General features: G+C 34.8%; 1 protein-coding gene across 5 annotated transcripts in view; it reads right to left on the minus strand.

Annotated features, from left to right (window-relative positions):
* TRPC1 (transient receptor potential cation channel subfamily C member 1) overlaps window positions 1–21,087 on the minus strand; it is a 65,601-nt gene that overhangs the window by 36,146 nt on the left and 8,368 nt on the right. Inside the window, exons 2-4 of one of the 5 annotated variants that reach the window (XM_019753587.2) lie at window positions 20,524–20,678; window positions 13,901–14,002; window positions 9,754–9,956 (exon numbers count right to left, since the gene is read on the minus strand). In XM_019753587.2, the coding sequence (XP_019609146.1) occupies window positions 9,754–9,956; window positions 13,901–14,002; window positions 20,524–20,678 (460 nt within the window). Of the gene's footprint in view, window positions 1–9,753; window positions 9,957–13,900; window positions 14,005–20,523; window positions 20,679–21,087 lie in introns of those variants that run through there. The other 4 variants (XM_019753588.2, XM_019753589.2, XM_074334018.1 and 1 more) reach the window with 4 other exon arrangements.

The raw sequence follows: 21,087 nt of genomic DNA on the forward strand, positions 1-21,087 counted from the left end.
ATGCGGTTTCTTCTTGCAGTGATGAAAATGTTCTGGAATTCAATAATGATGATCAATGTATAACTCTGTGAACATCATAAAAGGATGAATTTTATGGCATGTGAATTATATCTCAATAAAGCTGTTATTTAAAAAATACAGTATATTCTTCAATCACAACAGAATGAAATTAGAATCACCAGTAGCAACAAGTCTGGAAAATCCTCAAATGTATGAAAGTACAACAACACACTTTAAAGTAAACCACAAATCAAAAAAATTGAGAAGACAGTAAAAATCTTACTCCGGGTAATGTCTGTGAAGTTTCTTCCTATATTTTCTTCTAGGAATTTTATGGTTTCAGATCTCACATTTAAATCTTTAAGCCATTTTGAATTTATTTTTGTATGTGGTGTAAGGAGGTGATCCAGCTTCATCTTTTTGCATGTGTCTGTCCAAGTTTCCCAGCACCATTTATTGAATAGACTGTCTTTACCCCACCATACATTCTTGCTTCCATTGTCATAGATTAAATGGCCATATAGGCATGGATTTATTTCTGGACTCTCTATTCTGTTCCATTGATCTATGGGTCTGTTTTTATGCCAGTACCATGCTGTTTTGATTACTGTAGCCTTGTAGTATAATTTGAAGTCAGGTATTGTTATACCTCCCACTTTGTTCTTATTTCTCAAGATTGTTGAGGATATTCGGGGTCTTTTGTTATCCCATATAAATTTTAGGATTATATGTTCTATTTCTGTGAAAAATGTCGTTGGTAGTTTGATAGGAATTGCGTTGAATATGTATATTGCCTTAGGCAGTATGGACACTTTAACTATATTAATTCTTCCTATCCATGAAGATAAGGGGTTAATATCACAAATTTATAAAAAACTCACTCAACTCAACTCCAAAAAAACAAACAACCCAATTAAAAAATGGGCAGAGGACATGAAGAGACATTTTTCTAAAAAGGACATACAGATGGCAAACAGACATATGAAGAAATGTTCAACCTCACTAACCATCAGAGAAATGCAAATAAAAACCACAATGAGATACCACCTCACCCCAGTCAAGATGGCTATCATCAATAAATCAACAAACAACAAGTGCTGGCGTGGATGTGGAGAAAAGGGAACGCTGGTGCACTGTTGGTGGGAATGCAGATTGGTGCAGCCACTATGGAAAACAGTTTGGAGGTATCTCAAAAATCTGAAAATGGAACTACCTTATGATCCAGCAATCCCACTCCTAGGTATCTATCCGGAGAAATCCAAAACTCCAATTCAAAAATCTTTATGCACTCCTATGTTTATTGCAGCACTATACACAATAGCCAAGACCTGGAAACAACCAAAATGCCCATCAGTAGATGACTGGATTAAGAAACTGTGGTACATTTATACAATGGAGTATTACGCAGCCATAAAGAAGAAAGAAATCTTACCATTTGCAACAACATGGATGGACCTAGAGAACATTATGTTAAGTGAAATAAGTCAGAAAGAGAAAGACAAATACCATATGATCTCACTTATATGCGGAATCTAAAGAAAAGAATAAGTGAATGAACTAATCAGAGACAGTTTTGGAAACATGGAGGAAAAACAGAGGGTTGCTAGAGGGGTGGGGGGGTGGGGATAAGGGGAAGGTGAGAGGTTTTGAAAAATAGTCGGTAACCACAAGATGGTCATGGGGGTTTGAAAATTAATTTGGGGAACGTACAGAGGGATAGTGGATGGGGGAAAGGGGGTTCACAGTGTGAGGGATATAAATGATAAACGTCTAAGTTTTGCTTTGTCTTGTGCACCTGAAACTAATAAAAAAAAAATTGAGAAGACAAACCACAGGCTAGGAGAAAATTTTTGCAAAAGACCTACCTGATAAAGTACTGTTACATAAAAATATACAAAGAACTCTTAAAACTCAACAATAAGAAAACAAACAACCCAATTAAAAAACAGGCAAGAACTATATAGCCAAGACATGGAAACAATCGAAATGCCCATGGTAGACAACTGGATTAAGAAACTGTGCTACATTTATACAATGGAGTATTACACAGCCATAAAGAAGAAAGAAATATTACCATTTGCAACAATATGGATGGACCTAGAGAACATTAAGTGAAATACGTCAGACAGAGAAAGACGAATACCATATGATCTCACTTATATGTGGAATCTAAAGAAAAGAATAAATGAATGAACTAATCAGAAACAGTCTCAGAGACAGAGGAAAAACTGAGGGTTGCTAGATGGGGGTGGGGGTGGGGATAAGGGGGAATATGAGGGGATTAGAAAGAACAGTTGGTAACCACAAGATTGCCATGGGGATATCAAAGTCAATTTGGGGAATGTAATCAATAATGTTGTAAAGATTTTGCAGGGTATCCAATGGACACTTGTCTCATTAGGGAGACCACCTCAGGGATGATATAGATGCCTGATCACTGCACTCACTGTACACCTGAAGCTGAAAAATAACGAATGTCAACTGTAATTTTATATATATATACACACACACACACACACACACTCACACACACACACACACACACAGTTACAAGAAGCGGAGTACAGCATTAGGAATAGAGACAGTGGAAATGTAACGGCTGTGTGCGATGTCAGAGGGGTAGTGGATGGGGGGAGGGGGGTTGTCACAGTGTGAGGGATATAAATGATAAATGTCTAACTATTACATTGTTTTGTGCACCTGAAACTAATAAAAACAATAAATAAATAAATGGGGGAAAAAAGAAAAAAAAACAGGCAAGAGATCTAAACAGATACCTTACAAAGAAAGATATACATATAGCAAATAAGCATATGAAAAAGATGCACATCATATGTCACTAGGAAACTGCAATTAAAACAATGAGATACCACTACATACCTATTAAAATGTCTAAAATCCAAAACACTTACAATACGAAATGCTGGTGAGGATGTAGAGCAATAGGAACTCTCACTCATTGTTCGTAGGAAAGCAAAATGGTGCAGGCACTTGGGGAAATAGTTTGCTGGTTTCTCACAAAACTAAAAATATTCTTACCATATGATCCAGCAATTACACTGCTTGGTATTTACCCAATGAGTTGAAAACTTATGTCCACACAAAAACCTGTACAAGAATGTTTATAACAGCTTTATTCACAATTACCAAAACTTGGAAGCAACTTTGTCTTTCAGTAGACAAATGGATAAACTGTGGTACATTCATACAATGAAATATTATTCAGTGTTAAAAAGAAGTGAGTTATCAAGCCACAAAAATACTTGAAGGAAACTTAAACACATATTAGTAAGTGACAGATGCCAATGTGAAAAGGCTATATACTATGACTGCAATTATATGACATTAAAGAAAAGGCAAAACCATGAGGAGAGTAAAAAAAAAAAATCAGTGGTCGCCAAGGGCTTAGGGGGGAGAGGGATAAATAGGTACAATGTAGGGGACTTTTAGGGCAGTAAAACTATTATCTGTGATACTATAAATGGTGGCTACATATTCTTACACTTTTGTCAAAACCTTCAGAATGTAGAATACCAAAAGTGAACCCTAATCATTGGGTGATAATAATGTGTCAATGTTTGTTCATCTATTACAACAAACATACCACACTGGTGAGATGTTGATCAGCAGGGTGGCTGTGGGAGGGGGATAGGGATTATGTGGAAACTCTCGGTACTTTCCAGTCAATTTTGTTGAACTTAAAACTGCTCTAAAAATACAGTCTATTAATAATAAAAATCCATCAAAGAAGAAATCACAAGAGAAATGAGAAAATACCTTGAACACATTTACATTAGAAAGGAAGCAAAATCTAAAATCAATAAGCTCAATTTCTAGCTTAAGAAGTTAGAAACAGAGCAAATCAAACCCAAAATGAATAGAAAGAAATAATAAAGATCCAAGCAGAAGCAATAAAATAGAAAACAGTAAAACATTAGAGAACATGACTAAAATTAATGTTGTGTTTTGGAAAAAGTCAGCAAAACTGACAAGCCTTAGTTAGACTATTATCAACAAACGTATTCTGCAAAGGCTCAGATAATAAATATGTTAGGCTTTGAGGGCCCTAATATTTATATTGCAACTACCCAACTCTGCTGTTATGCAGTAATAGCAGCAACAGATAATATATAAATGAATGGGTATGGCTGCATTTCAATAAAACTTTATTTATAAAAAATATTGGTGGGCTGGATTTGGCCTGAGAGCCATAGTTTAGCAAACTGAGCTATAATGACCAAGAAAAAAAAGAAAAGGCACAAATGTCAAGAATGCACAAGAGTGCAGGCAGGAAAAAGACTATAAAGGATTGTGAACAACTTTACACCAAATTATACAACACAGGCAACATAGATGAAATGGAAAAATTCCTAGAACATCACAAATTATCGAAACAGATTCAAGAATAAGCAGCCCTATTGTAAGAAAATTAACTTTATATAATAATTAAAAATCATCCTGCAAAGAAAAGTCTAGACACAGATGACTTCACTGATGAATTCTATCAAACATTTAAGGAATAATGCTAATCCTAAACATGCTCTATTAGAAAACAGGAGGTGGGAACATTTCAAAACTCATTTTATGAGACCAGTATATCCTGATATAAAAGTGAGACAAAAACATCAAAGAAAAGAAAGCCATAGAATAGTATCCCTCATGAACATAGACACAAAAAATATTTAATATGTTAGCAAACTGAATTCAGTAACACATAAGATGAATTATGTAACACAACCAAGTGGGGTTTATCACGGGAATACAAGGTTAGTCTGACATTGAAACATCAATTAACATAACATATTAATAAAAAGCAAATACCATATAATCATCTTAATAGATGCAAAAAAGCATTTGACAAAAATCCAAAATCAATTTATAATTAAAAAGAAAACTCTCAAAAACTAGAAATAGAAATTTCCTCATTCTTACAAAGGATATCAATGAAAAACTTACAGCTAACATCATACTTAATGGCAAAAGACTTAATTCTTTCCTACTAAATCCAGAACAAGACAAGGATATCAACTCTTTCTACTGATATTCAACATCACCCTGGAAGTTCTAGCCAATGCAGTAAAGAAAAAACAATGAAGGCTTAAAGATTTGAAATGTACTGTCTTTATTTACAGATGACACAATCTTATATGTATAAAATCCTTAGGAATCTAAAAAAAAACCTATTAGCACTGATAAGTGAGTTTAGCAAGATCACAGATACAAAACCAATATACAAAAAAAATCTATTTCATTTCTATATACTAGCAATAAACAATATTCAAATGAAATTGAGAAAGCAATTCATGTACACTATTATAAAAACAAATAAAATACTTAGGAATAAATTGTAAAAAGGAAGTACAAAACCTATACACAGAAGACAATAAAACACTGCTGAAAGTAATTAGAAAGCTCTAATAAAATGGAGAGATATACCATGTTCATGGTTTGAGAGATTCAATACTATTAAAATGGCAGTTCTCACCAAATTGATTCAATGCAATTCTTCTCAAAATCCACGCAGGCATTTTTGTAATAATTGATAACTGATTTCTAAACTTTATTTGCAAATGCAAAGGACATAGTATAGCCAAAAGTTTATTATGTATATATAAAATGCAGGGCTTATACTATCTGATTTTAAAGCTTACTATGAAATTATAGTAATCAGGACAGAGTGATATGGGTTTAAGGGTAGACTTATAGATCAATGGAACAGAATAGAGTCTAGAAATAAAACCACATATATATGCTCAAATAATTTTCAAATAAAGGTATAAAGATAATTCATTGGGGGAAACAACAGTCTTTTCAACAAATGGTGCTGGAACAAATAATTGGATACTGCAAGTAACAGAAAAAGAGTTTGCCAAACTATAGTCCTCAGGCCAAATCCAGCCCACCACCATTTTTTATAAAGTTTCATTGAAATACAGCCATACCCATTCATTTATGTATTATCTGTTGTTGCTATTACTGCATAACAGCAGAGTTGAGTAGTTGCAATATAAATATTAGGGCCCTCAAAGCCTAACATATTTATTATCTGAGCCTTTGCAGAATACGTTTGCTGATCCCTAGTCTAACTATAAAGGCTTGTGAGTTTTACCGACCTTTTCCAAAACACAACATTAATTTTAGTCATGCTCTTTAATGCAAGGCTTATATTATCTGATTTTAAAACTTACTATGAAATTATAGTAATCAGGACAGAGTGATATTGGTGTTAAGGGTAGACTTATAGATCAATGGAACAGAATAGTCTAGAAATAAAATGTTAATCCTTACAAGGATACTTACAAGGATACGACCCACCAATTAAAAGGAACAAACTACTGATATATGCAACAATATGGATGACCCTCAAAAGATTATGCAAAGAGAAAGAAGCTAGAGACATAAGACAACATATTATATGATTCTATTTATATGAAATTTCTGGAAGAGAAAAAAACTAGACAGGAAAAGATCTGTGGTTGCTTGGCGCTGGGAATGGGAGCAGGCGTTGACCGTAAATAGGAAACTTTTTCCAGTGATGGAAATGTTAGAACATTGGATTATGGCCATGATATATAACTATATACATTTAGTACAAGTCATCAATCTTAAATATTTTTTTTAAAGCACTGTTTTGAGGCCTGTGGCATTATGTGATTATATTCTACATAACTCTCTGGGGTTTTGGTTTCATCAACACGCAGAATAATACGAAAATGTGTAATTCCATATTGTCCAAAGTCCTTTTAAAACTGTGATTTCATATGGTTCAACCTAAATATTTGTACAGCCATAAGAAATGGAGTAGATGAGGCAAGATTAACAACAGAGGCAAAATTAATGAAATAGAAGAAGAAACTTGAATGCAACCTGAATAGGCAGAAATTGGCAGAGGGAATTTCTAACTTCAATATGTAGCTGATAGCCATTGATGAGACTCAGTTTCCAACCTAACACTGCAGTTCAGAATCACATTTTGCAACCACTGCAGACCATCAAACTGGTAAGAGTGGGTAGCTCTATAGAGAGGAGGAGAATTAGGATTGCTTAAGGGACTTCCAATCAAAATTAAAGTTAGATTTTTTACAAGGATTTAAGCATTTATTCACACATTACTTGTATAACTAAAATAAATACTTCTTTTTTTTAACTTTTATTTATTTTTTAAGAGTGTTTTTCTAGGACGCACCAGCTCCAAGTCAAGCAGTTGTTTCAATCTAGTTGTGGAAGGCGCAGCTCACAATGGCCCATGTGGGGATCGGACCCGCAACCTTGTTGTTAAGAGCACCACGCTCTAACCAACTGAGCTAACCGGCCACCCTAAAACAAATATGTTTTAATAAAAGAATTTCATATTGCTAAGATAACTCTAAGCCTCACAGTTCACTGATTCTAAATGCCAACACCCTAATCTCTTGGTAGATACCTAGCTACCGGGTTTCCCTGAAAATAAGACCTAGCCGGACCATCAGCTCTAATGCGTCTTTTGGAGCTAAAATTAATATAAGACCCGGTCTTATATTGTATAAGACCGGGTCTTATATTATATTACAATAAGACCGGATCTTGTATTAATTTTTGCTCCAAAAGACACATTTGAGCTGATGGTCCGGCTAGGTCTTATTTTCGGGGAAACACAGTAAGTTTTACAAATTGAATTGCTCTTAGGGGTGAAGTGGGTAATAATACAAGAGAAAAGGGGAGTGTACATGAGGCTTACAGGCATTCAAATTCAAAATTATAAAATTATGTACATTAAACAAAGCACTTCTGCAAATTAAACTTAACTGGCAGTCCTTTACTTTGCTATCTCTCCCAATTTCAGTGCTTCTCAACTTTTCAAAACCTTTGTCTTCCTTTAATAGATAATAAAGATTCTGAACCTTAAAGTTACTTGAAATTTCACAACACATCTAATTTTTGAGACTAAAACCAATTATATTACTGAAAATGTTTCCCGAAACTAAATGTCCCACTACCTTTCCCTGCCCATTTAAACTTACTGCCCCTGGACGTCACCATCCCCTGGGACTACACCATCTCTGAAATTGAAAAAACAGTATCTCCTAGATACAAACTGCCTCACTTCCTTATTGACAGTACACCAAAACCTTTACCCATACGTCTTTTTACTCATTTTGTTGGCCTGCTTTCTTCTACATGTCTACTTAGCAATTCCTGGAAATGACTTTAGTCAGAGGCCTAAGACATTTGTTATAACTGTTTTCTCAAACATCGGTAACAAACTCTCAATCGCTTCTGCAAACATACCAAACCACTGGCAGTTCTGCAAATAGACCACAATCACATACTGTACTTTCTGCATAAAATGACTTTCACCTTTTAATTCTTATTCAAACTTAAAAGACTGAACTCAAGCCACAACTCTTCCAAAAGCTTTCAAAACAAGTAGTCTTCCCACCTCAAACCAAGCCAGGTAAAGAATTCTTTCCAGCCCCAAGCCCCACCCCGGCTACTTCAACTATAAACATATTTAACATGCTACTTGGAAAACAGCTGGGTATTTGGAAAATATTTATATTTAATATTAGTAAAGGATTTTAAAATGAGACAAAGCCTTAAAGATCATTTCTCCTTATCATTTATGAACTAGTCATTTTAAAACTATTAATAAAAGGGTAAGTTATATAGCCATAGCTATCAACAGATCTTGTCACAGAAAAATGCAGATCTCATTGTAAAATAGATTTGAAAATAGAAAAAATTTCCAGTCCAACCTCTGCAAATAAACATTACATTGATACCCAGGAGATTTTTCCACTTTATGGATTTGTGACTGTCAATCCACCAAAGATCTGTTCTTAAGATGAGGAAGGAGTGAGGGTAGATGGTTTACAGCTTGAAAGCTAATTCATATACTGTACAACAACCTTTAAGAAACAGGCTGCCTGGGACTTCCAGACCACATTTTCCATAGTAAGTATTATACGTGATACTATTTCAACCATATTTGATTTATATATATGTATATATATATATATATGTGTGTGTATATGATTTATATATATGTGTATATGTGTATATATATATGTGTGTTTTCATATATATGTATATATACATAAATAAAATGACTATATAATATGGAGAGAGAGAGAGAGAGAGAGAGAGAGAGAGAGAGAGAGAGAGAAGGCTTCTGCTGAAAATCAGAACCCAAGTCTGCCCAGACCATGCACCCATACACCTTATACAAGGTATGGGGTCTTGCTCAGCCTATCTAAGATGGGGTACTTTCTTGTTTATTCACGCCTCAGTTTTCTTACTATTTTCAACTGGGGAGAATAGGAAGAAAAATAGATTTAAATACAGTGTGAGAGAGGAAGTAAGAGGCATAACAGGTTGAATATTTAGTGAGATAGAAAACAATTTTCATTTTCTTATAAATAGTAAGTGGTATCTCCAGTCGTTTCATTATTGGAAATTCTCTTAGATTAATAAACTCTGCTTCTAAAAAGCAAACAGTGCTCCCACACCCCACCAGCAGGAGTATGGGATAAATTGGAAGGATTTTTCTAATTATTCATCATTTAGTAAACATTTCTAAAAAATACAGGACTCATTGCATCAAGCAAAAGAGGAAAGGAGGTAGAAGTTTGGCTTTCATAAGTCATCCCAGTACCATATTTTTAAAAAGCTACATAGAAAGAACAACGATTAAAAAAAAAAAGCTTCACTGACAAATACCTTACACTGCTGCATCCCACATCTATCTATTTATCAAAACCTTAATTTTCGAACCTGGAATGTCGGAGGCTGTCCTTTTTGTTTTTTGCAGAACACAGAGTGCACTCACAGCCAACCGCATGGGGCTTGGGCAGAGATACATCTTGTTTTAACAGCATGGTCAGAATTTCATAGTTGTTCCGGTGAGCAGCTAAAATGACAGGTGCAATGTCCATAGTTGTCGAATACTCAGGATTCTGAATTCGCTCCATTAGTTTCTGAAAAATATTTATACAAACGTTCAAAAGTTATTATTTGTGACTTCAAAAAAACGTATTTCTCTGAAGAATAAAATGAAAAAAATTAGCAGGCACGAAGACCATAAGAATTATTTTAAGGAAAATGGTAAACATTTTACTGAGATGAGGTTTTTTTTGAAACTTCAAAACTTAACTTTAATTAATATATGCAATATAATCATGACAAACAAAATCTTCAATAGGAAACGTGCACACAACTAAAGTGCTGTTTTCCTAACAAAGAAGTGAACATATCCAGAGAAATATTATACATTAGGAACAAGTGTTTAATATTCACAAGATTATGGAAACATGCATGACAAAGATAAAGAACAAGGATTTTAGAAACGGAATATGATGGGAAACAGAAATGTTAAAAATCGGCAGAGCATAAATGTGTGAGAAATACTCTAAATATTCCTCCTCTCTGGCACACCTTGGCACACTGAGAGATACGAAGCTACTTGAAAGGGGTAAGTAAGTAGGAAGCACTCATGATTCTGTATAATTAATTATCTGCATACTCCCAACAGTTACCCATACTATTCCTCTTGCAAATGCACAAAAACACTAACAATCGTAGCTCCTACTTAACAAATCCTGGACTGTTAGGTACTTTACATTTATCATCTCATTTAATCCACACAATACTCTGCAAAACTGAGCATTATGATCCCCATGGAGAAACTGAGGCTCAGAGAGGTTAATGTGCCGCGGTATGGAGCAGAGGGCGAGGTGCACATCGGCACCCCATCTGTATTACACGGGGGCCTGCTCTTGGGTCCCCACACTGCCTGGTGATGGCCTGACATTGGGAAAACCATAAGCAAATAAAGAATCAGGGTTAAATAAAAAGGTGGACTATTTTATGACTATTGCATATTCTTTCCACTGCTTCTCACTGTTTCAAAGAGTTTTCCCTGTGAGTTGTTTGATTCCAATAGTAAAAGCTGATCTAGTTCACAGTAATTTTATTAACATTACAAAAGTAGTGCACAAACTTTATAAAATATCTGAAAAATATAGAAAAGCAGAAAGAAGACTAAAAATACCCATCTTCCTACTACCCCAAAACCATTTTACAGTATATCTTGCCTGCCCTTACTCTATCACACCCCCATTTAAGGACATCTTTGGCATAAATGATTTGGCACCAATGATCAAAAACAATAGTCCCTAATATTCTGAAGATCAAGGATACTTTTAATGATCTCATGAAGTGATAGCCCAGAATCTTCCAAAAAAAAAAAAATTTCATGTACAGAATTTGGCATGCAATTTAAGGAGGTTCATAGACCGTATGCTTAAGATATTTTATTTTGCTAATTTAAATAACACTACCACAAACATCTTTATGAAAACATCTGTTTTGAAATTTAGTATTATCTCATTAACATAGAATCCCTGAAGTGGAATTATAGATCAAAAGGCCATGAACAGTTTTGCTCTTGATACATAGTATCAAAGTCCTTCAATAGCTTATATTACCAATAATACAAGAATGTACCATCTCACTCTTCAGGTTTACTCACCAGCACTAGGCATGATCATTCCCAATTTAGGAGTGAAAAAACTATCATGAAATATTAACTTACTTTCTTTTGAGTACTGGTAAATTTTACTATTTTCTGACATACTTATCTTTACCCCCCTCTTTTATGAATGGTTTATATATTATTTATTGGGGATTTCAAATTAATGAATTCATTTTAAAATTACACAGAAATTTAAAAATTTAGAACTTTTCTCCCTTATTACTGGTTATAAATAGGAGAAAATTGTATTCAATCCCTTAAGAGAAAAATGGTCCTCATTTTTCCTATGAAACACACTTAACTAGATGAAAAACACTATTAGAACTAGATAAAAGTCTATAATTTCATTGTTTATACTATAATCTAAGTACTATCAAAAACAGCTTGTATTAGAAAGTCAAAATTTATCTAAAGATAATTATGATAAGCCAAGAATACAAAATGAATTCACTGAAATGGTTAAGAAAATATCTGACATTGCCGATCTAGAAGTAATAGGGCTGTTAATATGTGATCTTGCTGTCACTGGAAGTATGCAAAGGAAGGCTTTTTGTTAAAGTTGAAGTGCTTTTTCGCTGAGTAGATGAAGACTACTGCAGCCTTACAACCCAAGATTCAATTGGCAGCGATGATTCAAATGGTGATGAAATATGAGACAGTTGCTCAAATACCCTAGCCCACCCACCCTCCCTCCAAGGAAGTAAATGGGTTAAAAGGCTAGACGGTGGACTAGGCATACCAAAAATAATAGTAACCGCAGGATAGATGACAAAAAATTGAACAGGACTGTAGATATTTCTGATCCTTTGGACAGGGGCTATATTCTTACCCCCTTTTTCTCTGCTCCTGTTGGTCTCTTACCATCACTTAAACTACTAGTTGGTACTATATTCTGGAGAAAGCCACGCTTACACAAACTTTTTCATAGTCTAAATTTGAGTAAAATATTTCAGTTAATTCATGATAAAGCATGCATTAGCGGAGTTGTTCGTCATTCTCAGATAATAGCAGATAATCTGCAATCAATTTATAATTCTTTCTTAAAATAATATTTTTCTTCTGAGTATAGCTGCCAGTTTATACTCCCAGAGTTATTTAAACTGCTTGTTTCACTAATCCTCATCAATAATGTTATTAATTTAAAAAATTTTTATATACAACAAATACTTCATTGTACAATTTGTCTGATTATTGATGACAACCTTCTACTCACAAAAGGAAGAAAGAAAAATAAAAAGAGTAAAAAAAAAAAAAATATCCTTAATCTGGCAACGAGATGACTGCTGTTAGGTAACATTTTGCTACATTTCCATACAGTTCTTTTTCTACACATTATTTTTAACTTTGGATAATATTATATGTACAGTTTACTATTCTCATTTTTTTCACTTCCTATTATAGTTTTCCATGTTCCTAAATACTCTAAAAAATACCACTTTAATATATATGTCATTTACATTTCCAATCTTCTATTTGGGGATGTTTAGATTATGTTATATGGTTTTCTGCATTGCTATAAATGAAGTTACAATTAACATTTTTATCCACATTTCTGACCATTTCCTTGGTAAGTCCCTAGACGAGGAAGCGAGGAAGCGTAAGTTAAAAAATATGAACATGGTACTTATTTACGCCATATCCTGCCAAAGTGCTTTCCAAATCACCCTTGAACCAATGGTGTAGGAAACTGTGTTATTCCCTTGCTATTAGTGATTTTTTTTTTTTAAATCTCTGCTAATTTGATAAGCAAAAATTAGTAAATTTGATTTTCAGTAAGGTTTAATAGTTTGTATTTTATTTTTCTGAGGTTTTTTTTCCATATCCTTTTCTGATTTTGGTGTTTTTCATTGGTTTGTCTAATAAAGAGTATGAATTTGTGATATATGCTGAAAATATCTTTTGCCAGTTATCTACCTGCTTTATAAATTTTGCCAGATGTCTGAATTCCAGAAATTTGAATCCTATACAGCCAAAGGCTGTGCCACTGTGATTTTTCTTGATTGCTTTTATGCCTGGAAAGTCCTTCCACTCCCAATCAGTTAAAATATTCACCTACATTTTCTTACAGTTTCATTGTTTATATTTAATTCTTACATTAATGTGGAAACTAATTTGTATTTTCAACTTAACCTGCAGAATGTTCCAAACTCAAAATACTGGTCTACACTGACAAAATTATGGAAATACCACTAATTTCAAAAAGGTTTCCTAAAAGCAATATTCATTATTCTTACAAGTGTCTACTTCCTTTAAAGCAATAATTTTACAGATTAAAAAAAAAATTTCTTTAAGACAAAATAAATTTGGGGGAAGAAAAAAATGGCAAATGGGGCAAGAGATCTATTTTGGTTTAGAAATCCAAATTAATAAACATTTAAGAGTACTAACTACTATACTTGGTCTTGATGATCGTTTTGGTCGATGATTAAGTAGTATATCAACAGCTCCCACTACTTCAGAGTCGATTGCCACCAAAAGTGCATCTGTGGACTTTAAAAAAAAAAAAAGTTAAAAATGAAAATGGAGAATAAAAAGGTAAACTATTTTTATTAATTCATAAATAAAACTCTTTTTAAGACTGAAACTGTGTTATATATATAACTGAATTTTCACAAATACAGACGCCCAACAGCACATCTGCTCGCCGTCGCAGTTCTGTGTGCACAACACGCATTTCTGAGTCGTCAGTAATGAGTGCTTGACAGAAGGCCTTGTTAATGGAATGCTGTGACCTACGCAATATTTAAAGGGGAAAATTTTTTTCAAGATCTTTACTCTTGAACTTTGGACCAAAAAATTCTTAACATTCCAAGTCTATAAAAGAAATTGCCAAGAACTGTTACTACAGTAAAGGGCTGTGCTCAGTCTCATAAAAACGATCATCAATGCAAAAGTGCTGATAGGGGACAATGGAAAAATCGGTAAGCGCGGCGGGTAGAGAAGGCTCGCAGCTCTCATCCTGAAAACGCACTCGGCTGACTGACATGGCACACGCCTGACATTAACATCAACAATCTTATCAAGTAACAACCACAAAGAACTAGGCTCCCAATGTCGTTCCGGACAGGGCGGCAACGTGACTGAAGAGCTTTCCTCCCAAACTACAGCTCATTTTGAAGCTTCAACTTTGACGAGGAAAAAGTTCATAGAAGCCGAGGAAATGGGGACTCTCAACTCTCGGTAACAAAGTCTACATACGGTTCTATCATGATCCTGGGCAACTGTGATATCAGGGTTTGGGGTTTCCTTTTGTTTGTTTGTTGTTGTTGTTTAAGGAAAACCCTTAAGACAGAAGGGAAGATGGGGAGAAATAACCATTTAATCTAAGAAAATGCCGCAATTATTTTCAATCTGTACATTTTTAACTGTTATAATCTTTATCAACTATTTAATGTTCTCTCTCTTAAAAATTAAATGACATCATATCTTTAATATTCTTTGTAGCTAAAAAGAATAAAAGTTTCATCTACTTTATCTGGATATATAAAAATAGGATTAAGCATCCCCAAAAATGTGTTGGGGCCCACATTCTCACCCCGTTCTCACAACCACCTATGTATTCTCACCCTTATGGAAAATTTAATTCATTATTTTATCCCTTAAAACTTTTAGGGTTCATTGGACTGCAGGCTGTTCTTTAAAATTTAGCATTATTATTCTCTTGGCAAACATTTCTCTTAGGTTTTTACTGTACTTGGTCAGGTGAAGCAAACAAACCAAGAGAACCATGTGTTCATTACTACTTAACATTTCATTTTTGATTTAAAATTTTAACCTATAAAGCTTACTATAGAAATGCCACTGCTCTCAAAGTCAATAACCAGGCAACTCCAACAACCTGAAATGTAGCCATGGGTGAATGCTGCGAATTTCCCCCCCCAAACAGTACTGAGCCATCACAAACTAACTTCACGGGCATTAACTCCCAGAAGGAACTGCCTCAACCACACAGACTTATGAGTATAGTTGTCTATAAATGTCGGGTATCTGGTTTCCCCAAGTACCCTTCAGATCTTTACTGAATAAGAGAACAGCGAGATTAAAACCAACAAAGTAGAGAACAGAATAAATGAGCAAATAAAACAGAAATAGACTCAGAGATGTAGAAAAAACAACAACTGTTGGTTGCTAGATGGGAGAGGGGAGGGAATGGGGGAGAAGGTGAAGGGATTAGAAAGAATAAATTAGTAGACACAATATAGTCACGGGGATATGAAATATAGTGTGGGGAATATAATCAATGATGTTGTAAAGATGACGTAAGGTGCCAGATGGGTATTAGACTTATCAGGAGGATCATTTCATAGACTGTGTAGATGCCTGACCATGGTGCTGTACACCTGATCCTGAGGTAGAAAAGTATTGTATGTCAACTATAAGAAATAAAAAAAAGAACACACACATACACACACATATATATATATATACACGCACATATATACATACATATATACTCATGGGAAGTGGAGTACAGCATGAGGAAGATAGTCAATCATATTGTAACAGCTATATAAGATGTCAAAGGGGTAGCAGATTGGGGGAGGCGGGTTATCACTTTGTGAGGGGTATAAATGTCTAACTATTACGCTGCTTTGTACACCTGAAACTAATAAAGTTTTTTTAAAAAACCACGGAGTAGGGAGAAAGGAAAAAAATTGCTAAAAGTTTACCATTGAAAAGAGAAGCACAGCAAAATCATTATCAATACACAGCAGTCTAAGGCCATTTAATGTAGGAACAAACATGTTAAGAGTTTGACTCTATGAAGCAAAGTAGAATGATTGCATTCTCAAAGATTCCCACTTACAATGGTAAAGTTAAATTATATTCAGGTACACTATTTAGTAAAAAATAAAGAAAGATTCATGTTAAATCTTTCAATTCTTAAAAGGATAAGCTTCAGGTATAAAAATATTTATATAAAAAAGTCAGATCATTTAGGAGTTAGTGTACATAAATGGTATGTTAGTTGAGAAATCAAAGGCATTTCTGAAAAGAATGTTTTAAATTATTTAAAAATATCTATAGGTATACAAAATACCATTAGTTTGGCTTCCCAATTTCTCAGATACTTGACCATTCCTTATTAAAATCTATTCAATTATATACTTACTATGTATTAATGAGGTTGCTATCTTGCTTCTTACCTCAGAATTTTTGACAATTCCCATGCTTTCTCTTCTAAGCTCAGAGTAAAAGCTACTTACTTCTTTTCTGACACTAAATATTTCACCTTGGTATTCTGTTTAATGCTCTTCTTTCTTCTATAGGACCTTGGTCCTTCATTTGCAGACAGCCCAGTCATAGTCCCCAGCTCCCAAAACACGAACTACATCCTTACCTTTGCTAACTTGACCTGATCCTATCCTTCTCTTTTCACTCAAGTTTTCTTCCTCTCACTTGGTCTAAGTTCTAAAATCCACGCATATCATTTTCTCTAATTCTATTGATGCGAGTTTCAATATCCAGTGGTCTTCCGTACCTTCTCATTTTCCTTGATATCTAAGCAACATACTAAAACTGTGTCTGGGTTTTTCACAACGCTGCACTATCCTAACTCCTTCAGTGAATTCCTTCCCTTCTGATGCCCTTTGTTAGTGGATATGCTCCCCAATAAAGAGCTGGCACCAGCCATGTGCTCTCCTCTGTGATTTCTCCCACTCACGATGTTAGTGATCCCCATGTCTCTGACTGCTGTATCTTTCCAGCCCGACCTCTCCCTAGAGATGCAATCTGCATCTGTAACTGTCCCCTGGAGACTGCCTGATACCCCCAAATAAACAAGAAATTCACATTTCTTTGCCCCAAGCTTGACTATTCTTCCTCTTTTTCTTTTATCCGCAAGGTCACCCATGTTTAAGATTTCCAAATCATCCTATTCAATTCTCCCCTCCAAATTTAAACACTAAATTCTATCAATTCTTCCTTCATAACATGTCTCACACCTGCCACTTTCTTCCTATTCTTACACACTATTCCAGTTCAGGCTTTAACCTCTTCATGTCTGGATTACTATAAAAACTACTCACCCAAGCAACAGTCTTCCCCATTTTCCATTTTTTAATGTATGGTACTCAACACAGCCACTAAACACAACACAACACTACAATACCACTGGACATATCATATCTTCCTCAAAAATCACTTCATGACCCACTATCTATCAGATAAAACCCAAATTCCTTAATCTGCAATCAGATCATTTTCATCAGTTTTGGTTTAGTTATTTTTCCAAATATTTCCCACTACTATCCAATCCAAATATTTTAATATAAGACTGGGTATAATATAATATAAAATAATATAATATAATATAATATAATACTGGGTCTTATATTAATTTTTACTCCAAAAGATGCATTAGAGCTGATGGGCCGGCTAGGGAAACACTGGTAAAACAGGTTTTCTCAATACTGGCCCTGCTGACATTTGGAGCCAGATAATTCTTTGTTTTGGGGGGCTGTCGGCTGTTCAGCAGCATCTGTAGCCTTTACTCACCAGATGCCAGTAGTAAGTCACTCCCAGCTGTGAAACCAAATATGTCTCCAGACATTGTCAAGTGTCCCCCGGGGGGGCAAAACTGTCCAGTTGAGAACCACTAGTGTAACACAAGATAAAATACATGCAAACACTCAGAGCGATATACAAGGGTCAAGTATTAGTACCACTCAGCACTTATCAAATATACTTTTGTACTTTTTAATTGACTTGAAATTCATATGTACTTTCCTTGTCCAATTAGTTTTAATATCCTTTAGTACAGAACTCATGTTTTACTTATTCATTTCCACAATCACACCCAATGGAAGGCCTTAGACATCTGCTGATTTATAGATAAGATACAGGTAATCTGAGATAGAACATGGGGAGCTGGAAAGAGCAAGGGATTTGCAGTCAGAAGATCAGGTTCAAATTTTAGATTTACCTTATTTTAGAGCTTTGGGCAGTTCATTAAAGTCTATGAGCCTCAGTTTTCTGACCTATAAAAGGAAACATCTATATAGACTGGCCAAGAGGTTCACATGTAATCAGGTATGTGAAGCACCATGTATGCTGCAGAATTATTATATGCATAACCATATGTGTAAAAAGACAAAAATGGGACCAGCGTGGTGGCTCAGGTGATTGGAGCGCCGTGCTCCTAACGCTGAGGTCGCTGGTTCTGTTCCCACATGGGCCAGTGAGCTGTGCCCTCTACAGCTAAGACTGTGAACAGTGGCTCTCCCTGGAGCTGGGCTGCTGTAAGCAGCCGGAAGTTGGCACATCGTGAGAGGCCACCAGCTGGTGAGAGCTGGCGAGAGCCGGTGAGACCTGCCTGAGCTGCTGTGAACTGCCAATCTACAACCGGCGACCAACTGCCTCAGACTCATAACACCAGCAGGGGCCAGGGAGCTGTGTCCTACACAGCTAGACTGAGAAACAATGGCTTGAACCGGGGTGGTGGGGGGAGGCAGAAGACGGGGGGGGGGGGGGGGACACAAAAATGATTATTATACCATAACACCTTTTTGTCCAGAATCGTCCGGGACTTCCTTTATAACCTTATTTTCTAGGTAACTGAAGCTTATGCCTTTAAGTGTTTAGTTTAGAAATTTAAACTATTTTGATGGAAGTTTTCTGCTTTTAGAAGTACTATATATAGTCTTCTTTCTTCCAAAGTAGTAGGCACTGAATATAATTTAATTTTTTTTACTGACTCTGGGCCATCGTTATAGACATTAATTACCACTCTACCTTATAGCTACCTCAGAGATGATCACAGAAGTAGTGCTGTTGACCTCTTTATTAAATAGTCGAGGTACAGTGCCTCATTTTGTTCCACTACAGCCCTCATACCCTTCTGTTGTCCCTCTAATTCTCTATGGATTAAACAACTAAGTAATGAAGTTTGTTAAAGTGGACTCTAAAATGAGAAAAAAGAGACCCTGAAGGAGGGCCCCAGAAGTACTCTTCCGAATAAAGTTCATAAATAGGAAACTTCACGTCATCTACTCTGGTTGCTCAGGTATTTTGTACTTACTTTCTGGTTCTCGCTGGTGCTCTGGATAACTGAAATTGCTAGGAAAGCAATTTCTTTTTCTACTCTAAATATGTATATGTAGAGATATTACCATATGTTGCAATACATATATAATAGAAATGTACATAGAACCAACCTACTTATATTTTTAAGTGTTCTGAGTGCTTCCTGATGTGTCTGTCTGTCTGTCTGTCTCTCTCTATATATATGTAGATATATGTATATATACATATATAATTACATTAAAGCTACAACAGAGCAAACAATAATACTATCTGAAAGAAAAAAAAAAGGGCCAGAATTCATGTGCTAAGTCCCATCACAGGCAACTCAAAAGGAAAAAACATTACTGAATTTCCTTAGAATCTCCTGACCAAATTCTTTCAAGACTTAAACACATGCCTGCTTTTCTGCCTGAACTGATAAAGACAGGAAAGGTTAATATTTTCCAGTTTTAAAAACTTCATTCACCTTTCGTTATAAGCAAACACTACATTTCAGGCAGAAAGGAAAATTTAATAAAACAGAGAAAAATCAGCAAATTGAAAATTATTTTGAGTCGGAGCATTTTGTTCTTAAGCTTGTAAATTATATAGGTCACAGAAAAACCTATTCCCCTGATACTTCCAGAACACTTGTACATTCTTAGATATATAATAATATAATCAAAACAAAGTCATCTTTAATAAGTCATAATTTTACCTGTCAGATGTTGTAAAACATGTAAGGGAGAAAAGTGAAAGTTGGGAGGAAAAAAAATAAACCAAGTCAAAATATTATAGTTTTTAAAAATGACTTTTGATGTATTTTTAAAACTCTTCGTGGCTCAAAACCAAATAAAAAGTGGAAGAGAGAGAAGAGAGAGAGAAAGGGAGGAAGGAAAAGAAGAAAGATAAAGAAGGAGGGAGGGAGAGAGGAAACTAGAAAGAAGGAAACATGGCACATCTAACAGTACTTAGAAGCTACTGGATCAAATTTTCTAGCCTTGTACCTGACAACCGTAGTCCAAAAGAAGCTGCAGTATATCCAAGTTTTCGTTTTCAATAGTTATGGTGACAGCATTTCTCCCCAGCACATCTATGCAATTTATGTTCAAATCACCTGAATTGTTTTCCTCCAAAATCTTTTTAACCATATAATAGTCACCTAAATAACAATACACAAACATAATTTAATATTCATGACATATTAAATGACTGTAAAGAAAACTTAGCCTGTTGATTTAAAAGATTAAAAAATATAAATTCATTTTTGTATATGGAAATGTGCAAAGAAAATGTGAACATTTCCTTGCTGAAAACATATCCTGATAAAATAATATTTACAACGGCTGCAAACATGAAAAATAGAAAAATTTTAATGTGCAGTTTGAGTAACTTATTAGTTTAAAATTCATAACTGAATGATTATAAGGAGGGAAACATTTAGAAGATATTTAAAAGTAATAAAGAATTTCCAGAAGCACAGACTGGAAGCCAGAAAAATTAGAAGCTTAAAGAATTTAAGTTTTACATCTCAAAAACAAACATGCATTTACCCCCACATCATAATGGTT

Source organism: Rhinolophus sinicus, linkage group LG01, assembly GCF_036562045.2.
Source record: "Rhinolophus sinicus isolate RSC01 linkage group LG01, ASM3656204v1, whole genome shotgun sequence".
Taxonomy (NCBI): domain Eukaryota; kingdom Metazoa; phylum Chordata; class Mammalia; order Chiroptera; family Rhinolophidae; genus Rhinolophus; species Rhinolophus sinicus.